Source organism: Cervus canadensis, chromosome 12 (assembly GCF_019320065.1).
Source record: "Cervus canadensis isolate Bull #8, Minnesota chromosome 12, ASM1932006v1, whole genome shotgun sequence".
Taxonomy (NCBI): Eukaryota; Metazoa; Chordata; class Mammalia; order Artiodactyla; family Cervidae; genus Cervus; species Cervus canadensis.
The window spans coordinates 40,607,779-40,615,020 of record NC_057397.1 but is presented as its reverse complement, the minus strand read 5'-3'; the positions used below and the strand labels follow the sequence as shown (position 1 = coordinate 40,615,020).

At 40.0% G+C, this 7,242-nt stretch overlaps 1 protein-coding gene across 1 annotated transcript; it reads right to left on the bottom strand.

The window, feature by feature from the left end:
* Window positions 1-6,394: 6,394 nt before the first annotated feature.
* LOC122450939 (60S ribosomal protein L10-like) lies at window positions 6,395-6,994 on the bottom strand. Its single transcript, XM_043483320.1, has one exon. The coding sequence runs from the start codon at window positions 6,992-6,994 to the stop codon at window positions 6,488-6,490; it is 507 nt and encodes a 168-aa protein (XP_043339255.1). The 3' UTR covers window positions 6,395-6,487.
* Window positions 6,995-7,242: the final 248 nt, after the last annotated feature.

The following is a 7,242-nucleotide window of genomic DNA, read 5'->3' as shown; positions in this document are numbered from 1 at the left end:
TCTTTACCACTAGCACCACCCGGGAAGCCTTAATAGCCAGCAAAGATGACATTAAAGCCTAGTTATTATATATGCAGCTAAGGTTTTGGGGATAGCCATCAGTCCTCCTTGAATTCCTGTCAGAAATTGGTAGTTTTTGGGCTCTTTTGTTCCTGCCCTCTATCTGTGTTCTCTGCTGTGGCAGATATAAAACCTTTCCTCCAACTTCAACAAGTTTAGTTCTATTGAGTCCATCTGAAAAAATAACTTTCAGAATTCTCCCTCCCTGTAAGTCTACTAAAAAAAAAAAAAAAAAAAGAAAGCTTATTACACTCTACACTCTACAATATTGTTAGTTCACACTTATCACTGCAGATTTATTTTCCAGAACAGATGACCATGAACTATGTATTAATATGTGTCTCCCCATTCCTACCTCAACCATAAGCGTTAATGTGCTCTAGCATATTAGGAAAAGAAAAATGCTTTTTCCCATTGAATTGAAATGATTTACACTAGCCCAGTCTGTAACAGGCCAATTTACGTACCTAGCACCACTCACACAGAATTTGGCAAATTCAGCAAGGACAACAAAACAAAACCTAAGCCAGTAGATGAATGTGATGTGGGAAGGAACATTTAGTGACTGATATCAATTATAATAAGCATTTGGCTGAACTTTCCGAGATGTAGCCAACTTTTGGGATATAGCAGGTGAATATGGAAAAGGATTTCAAAATACCACTCCCACTCTATTGACCTCAGCCTCTTCTTTTGCTAATGCTTACTGCTATGAATACCATCCATTTTTTTACTTGTATGTGGTAACTGAGTTTTGTTTCAACTCCTTTCTTTAGTTTCAACCAGGGGCAGATTTGCACCCAAGGGGACTGCGATGTGATTTATGAGAAAAATATGTTTTTGGTCATTCACATTTCTAAGGTTCTTGGCTCCCAGCTTTCAAACCCCTTGTAACTGAGTTTGAGAAAGGTGTCTTTTTTAAAAAATTTTTTTTAAAAAATTTTATTTATTTTTAATTTTGGTTGTTCTGGTCTTCTTTGCTGCATGACGGCTTTCTTTATTTGTGGTAAGTGAGACCCACTCTCTAGTTGTACTGTGTGGGCTTCCCATTGTGGTATCATCTCTTCCTGAGGAGCTTGAGCGCCAAAGTGTGTGGGCTTCAATAGTTGTGGCAAGTGGGCTTAGTTGCCCTGTGGCATGTGGAATCTTCCTGAATCAGGGATGGAGCTCCCATCCCTTGCATTAGCAGGTGGATTCTTGACCCCTGGACCAACAGGGAAGTTTAAGAAAGGTGTCTTTTTTTGTGTTAATGAGGTGGCTTTTGGGGAGCATCTAAGGTTGGGGACTGGTTGTCAGTGGTACATACCATGGGTTGAGAATTGGAATTTTCAGCCCCATCTCCCTCATTTCCAGAAAGGGGGAAAGTTGAATCAATTGCCCATTGCTAATGATTTAATCAAAATTGTCTGTGTAAGGAGGCCTCCTTTAAAACTCCAAGGACTGGGTTGAAGAACATATCAGTTGATGATCTCCTGAAGGTGCTGAAAGAGTAGCTTTCCTGGAGAGGGAATGAGAGCTTCCTGCCCTTTCCCCATGTCTTGCCCTATGCACCTCTTCCATCTGGCTGTTCTTGAGTTTCATTCTTTTATAATAAACTGGTGATCTAGTAAGTAAAATATTTCTCTGAGTTTTGAGCCATGCTAGCAAATAAGTTGATTCCACAGAGGGTATCATTGGAATCTTTCATTTTATAGCCAGTGGACCAAGTGCAGTTAACAACCTAAGCTTGTGACTGCTGTCTAAAGTGGGTAAGGGGGCAGTCCTGCAGGGATTTTGTGCTTTTTCCAGGCAGATGGTGTCAGAATTGAGTTGAGTTTTCAGACCTCCTGCTGGTGAAAAAGTTGGCTTAAAGCTCAACATTCAGAAAACTAAGATCATGGCATCTGGTCCCATCAGTTCATGGCAAATAGATGGGATAACAGTGGCAGACTCTATGTTTTTGGGCTCCAAAATCACCACAGATGGTGACTGCAGCCATGAAATTAAAAGATGCTTGTTCTTTCAAAGAAAAGTTATGACCACCCTAGACAGCATATTAAAAAGCAGAGACATTACTTTGCCAACAAAGGTCCATCTAGTCAAGGCTATGGTTTTTCCAGTGGTCAGGTATGGATGTGAGAGTTGTACTATAAAGAAAGCTGAGCACTGAAGAATTGATGCTTTTGAACTGTGGTGCTGGAGAAGACTCTTGAGAGTCCCTTGGACTTCAAGGAGATCCAACCAGTCCATCCTAAAGGAGATCCATCCTGGGTGTTCTTTGGAAGGACTGATGCTGAAGCTGAAACTCCAGTACTTTGGCCACCTGATGTGAAGAACTGACTCACTGGGAAAGACCCTGATGCTAGAAAAGACTGAGGGCAGGAGGAGAAGGGATAACAAAGGATGAAATGGTTGGATGGCATCACCGACTCAATGGACATGAGTTTGAGTAAACTCAGGGAGTTGGTGATGGACAGGGAGGCCTGGTGTGCTGCAGTCCATGGGGTCACAAAGAGTCGAACACAACCAAGCAACTGAACTGAACTGAAATAAACAGGTGTTTGAAAATTGCTTGTTGAGGTGAGAAACTTGCTGCTCCCCTTCCCACATGCATTGGAATTGGTAACCAGAGCTTTATAGGGACATTTGCAATAGGGAAGCCCCAAGAATACTGGAATGGGTAGCCATTCCCTTCTCTAGGGCATATTCCCGACCCAGGGATGGAACCCAGGTCTCCCACATTGCAGGCAGATTTTTTTTTTTTTACTATCTGAGCCACCAGGGAAGCTCCTTGCAATGTCTGGAAATGTATATTTCCATATATATAATATATGTATTTTATTCTTTTATTTTTTCATTAGGAGGTGCTATTCCTATCTAGTTGGTAGAATTAGAGACATTGCTAAACATCCTGTGATATACAGAATATCTAAAGCAAAGAACTATCTAACCCCAAATGATAAATGTGCTAAAGATCAGAGATCCTGCTCTGGACCTTTCCATTTTAAATGACAAGTAGTTTCACTTTTGGAAAGCCAATTTATGTCTTAGGCATGTGCACCCCAGTGTCAGGCATGGAAAGTGTATTTCATAGTCTATATTTTTAATAGGTCCTTCCTCTAGGGGAGTACTGGGAAAAACAGAGAGAAGAATATTGATCTCTTTCTGTTTCTAAATAGTCTCAGTGCCATGGACATCCAAATGACAAATTGTGGTTAAGCCCCAAAGTTTCCAGTGTGAGCTTCTTATTTATCTTTCTGATGACTTCTTATTACCACTTTGCCCTGGGGACTCTTACCTCTTGGCTGCTGAGTTTGACAGCTGAAGTTCTTGAGCTTTTGCAAGGTGTATGTCAGTGTACACCTAGAAGCTCTGGACCAGTCAATTTGTCCTTCACTGATTTCTAATGTCTATTGTTTAAAGTAATTAATTTATTTTTAATTGGAGGGCGATTACGTTATAATATTGTGAGGGTTTTTGTCATACATCCACATGAATCAGCCATGGGTTCACATGTATCCCCCCAGCCTGAACCCCCCACCCACCTCCCTCCCACTCCATCCCTCTGGGTTGTCCCAGAGCAGTAGCTTTGTATGCCCTGCTTCATGCATCAAACTTGCACTGGTCATCTATTTTGCATATGGTAATATACATGTTTCAATGTTATTCTCTCAATTCATCCCACCCATGCCTTCTCCCATGGAATACAAAAGTCTGTTCTTTACATCTGTGTCTCTTTTGTTGCCTTGCACATAGGATCATCTTTACCATCTTTCTAAATTCCATATATATACATTAATATGCAGTATTGGTGTTTCTCTTTCTGACTTGCTTCACTCTGTATAATAGGCTCCAGTCTCGTGCACCTCATTAGAACCGACTCAAATGTGCTCCTTTTTATAGCTGAGTAATATCCCATTGTGTATATGTACCACAACTTCCTTATTCATTCGTTTACCAATGGACATCTAGGTTGCTTCCATGCCCTAGGTATTGTAAACAGTGCTGCAGTTAACATTCACCAATGTCTATTTACTTTATCACTGTCTCTGCTGGTTGACACAAAATTTCTTGTTCAGCATTATGCTAAAAAACTAACTTCTCTACATTGTCCCAGCTCTGATGTTGACTGTTAATTTTACCCTGGCCACTCTTCTGGGTTGTTCCTGCTATCCTTTTTAGAGAACTAGTATGGTCCATGCAGGGTTTTTGGTTCTATCTCTACTTTCAGAGAATGAGAATTGATATTAGAGTGTCCTACTTGAGGATGTCAGTCCGCAGATGAGCTGGGAATTATCTCTAATTATGGGATTACCCACACTTCACTGTAAGAGCATCTTCAGGATAGTAACCTGCTCTCCCTCAATCCACATCCTATGGCTCACCCTCTCCCTTTAGGCATTAGCTACAAGGAGCTCTTTTAGTTTTGTTTGTATCTGTGCATTTGTCTGTCTTTGGCTTTCCTTGTTCACAGTGGGAGACATGGCTACACACTCAAGGCATCCAGTTCCACCACTTAATGGCAAATAGAGGGGGAAAAGGTGGAAGCAGTGACAGATTTTATTTTCTTGGGCTCCAAAATGACTGTGGATGGTGACTGCAGCCATGAAATTAAAAGACGCTTGCTTCTTGGAAGAAAAGCTATGACAAACCTAGACAGCATATTAAAAAACAGAGATATCACTTTGTTGACCAAGGTCCATTGACAAAAGAGCTACGGTTTTTCCAATAGTTATTTATGCATAAAAGTATGGAAGTTCTTTAAAAAGCTAAAATTAGAGTTACCATATGATCCAGCAATTCCCACTCCTGGGCATACACCTGAAGAAAACTAATTCAAAAAGATAAATGCACTCCAGTGTTCATGTGTGTGCATGCTCAGTCACGTCTGACTCTTTGCAACCCTGTGGACTACAGCCTGCCAGGCTCCTCTGTCCATGGGATTCTCTAGGCAAGAATACTGGAGTGGGTTGCCATTTTCTTCTCCAGGGACTCTTCTGGATCCAGGGATCAAACAAGGGTCTCCTGCAACTCCTCCCTTGGCAGATGGATTCTTTTACCACTGAGCCATATGGGACAGCATTATTCACAAAAGCCAGGACAAAGAAGCAAGCTAAATGTTCATTGACAGATGAATGGATAAAGAAAATGTAGCATTTATATACCATGGAATATTACTCAGCCATAAAAAGAATGAAATAATGTTCTTTTCAGTGACTTAGACAGACATAGAGATTATCATTACTAAGTGAAGTAAGTCAGAGAAAGACAAATGTCATATAATATCACTTATATGTGACATCTAAAACAAATGATATAAATGAACCTTTTTGCAAAACAGAAACAGACTCAAAGACAAAACAAGCTTATGGCTACCACAGGGGACAGGGTAGAGGGAGGGATAAATTAGCAGTTTGAGGTTAACAGATGCAAAATATTTTATATAAAATGGATAAAAAATAAAGTCATGCTGTACAGTAACAGGGAGCTATATTCAATATCTTGTAGTAAACTATAATGGAAAAATATGACAAAGCACACACACACATATATGTAAAACTGAATCACTTTGCTGTGTATCAGAAACTCATACAACATTGTAAGTTAACTATACTTCAGTAAAAGTAAAAACTATTTTAAAAAGTTATCAAAAAAATACACATGTGTGTCCCTTCATTTGCATATTTGCAAATAGTATATTTGTGTATATGTCCATGTTTGTCATTTAAAAACATTTAAAAAGTCTCTTCTGTGTTTATCACTGTGCTAAAAGTGAGTCATATAGATTTCATTGAAAAAAATCTTAATTACTTTGAAGCCTCCTTGGTCTCTAAGATGCAATTGAGAAATCTTGTTAATGATTAGAGAAGAGGATCTACATGTAAACAAATTGACAAATGTGAAACTGATTTGTCAGACTTTATAACCAGGAAGTACAAATTTGTGTCCTTTCCTGGACTCACAGGAAGCAGCTTAAGAAGCATATCCTTGAGATATGCTCTGACCCATGTATCATTGATCAATGGAGAAAGAGAAAAAATTGAAACCCACTTGGGGGGGTCACCCCAATTGTTAGATTGGCTACTAAGGGGCAACTAACTATAGAATCAGGGTCTACAGTGTCTCATATTGTAGCTAAAATTAAGTAAATTATACTTTTTATGGGCCTGGCACAGGCCTGTCTTATGTCTATGAATTGATTTTTATAATAATTATTATTAATTGAAATAATTTTGCTAATTATAATTATTAATAAGACTTTCTTTCAATCTCACAAGTGACTTAGCTGAGGCCACAAATATTTCCTCTAATCAAAGAGGAAAGAACATGGGGTTTGGGACTAGCTAGACCTTGGTTTTATTTTTTATTTTTTTTTTTTTATTTTTTTTTTTTGACAGGAAATAGCATTTATTGGTGAGCGTGATTAAGGAGGGAACAGAGCTGATGCTCATGAGTTCAGGGCCCGCCATTTGTCCAGGGGACCACGATTAGGGATGTATTTGACCCCACAGCCGTCCGGGATGAGTCGCTTTTCTGCCACCATGTTCTCAAATTCATCCGCATTGAACTTGGTAAATCCCCACTTCTTGGAGATGTGGATCTTCTGACGGCCAGGGAACTTGAACTTGGCCCGGCGGAGGGCTTCAATCACATGCTCCTTGTTCTGCAGCTTGGTGCGGATGGACATTATGACCTGGCCAATGTGGACCCTGGCCACTGTGCCCTGGGGCTTTCCAAAGGCACCACGCATACCTGTCTGGAGTCTAGATTGAGAAACAGCAGGCCAGTCATGAATGCCCACTAGGAAGAGTTGTCTCCAATAGACCTTGGTTTTAATGTCAGCCTTTATGTCAACCAAGTAGGTAGTGCAAATTACAAAATCTCTTTTAGCTGCAGCCTTTTTTATAAGTAAAATAGAGATAACAATTCTGTCAAGAGTTGTTGAAAGGCTCATGTAAGTGTAAAATATCCAACTGAGTACCTGGCATATGGTAGACAATTAGTCACAGCTACTTTTGCTATTCTGATTGGTATTTTCATCTAAGAAGGTTCAATTCCAAGAGAACAAGTTAACAGAAATCCGGAAAAGAGGTGATATTTGAAGTTAGATTCTACTTATTCTACCTCTAGGGAGCATCTGTGACCAGCCGCCAAGGACATGGAGGAGAATGCCCAGTTCTTGACAGCCAGAGTCTGAGACGG

Coding starts and splice junctions, on each gene's coding strand:
- LOC122450939 (XM_043483320.1), bottom strand. CDS start 6,994: ATGAGCCTTTCAACAACTCTTGACAGAATTGTTATCTCTATTTTACTT.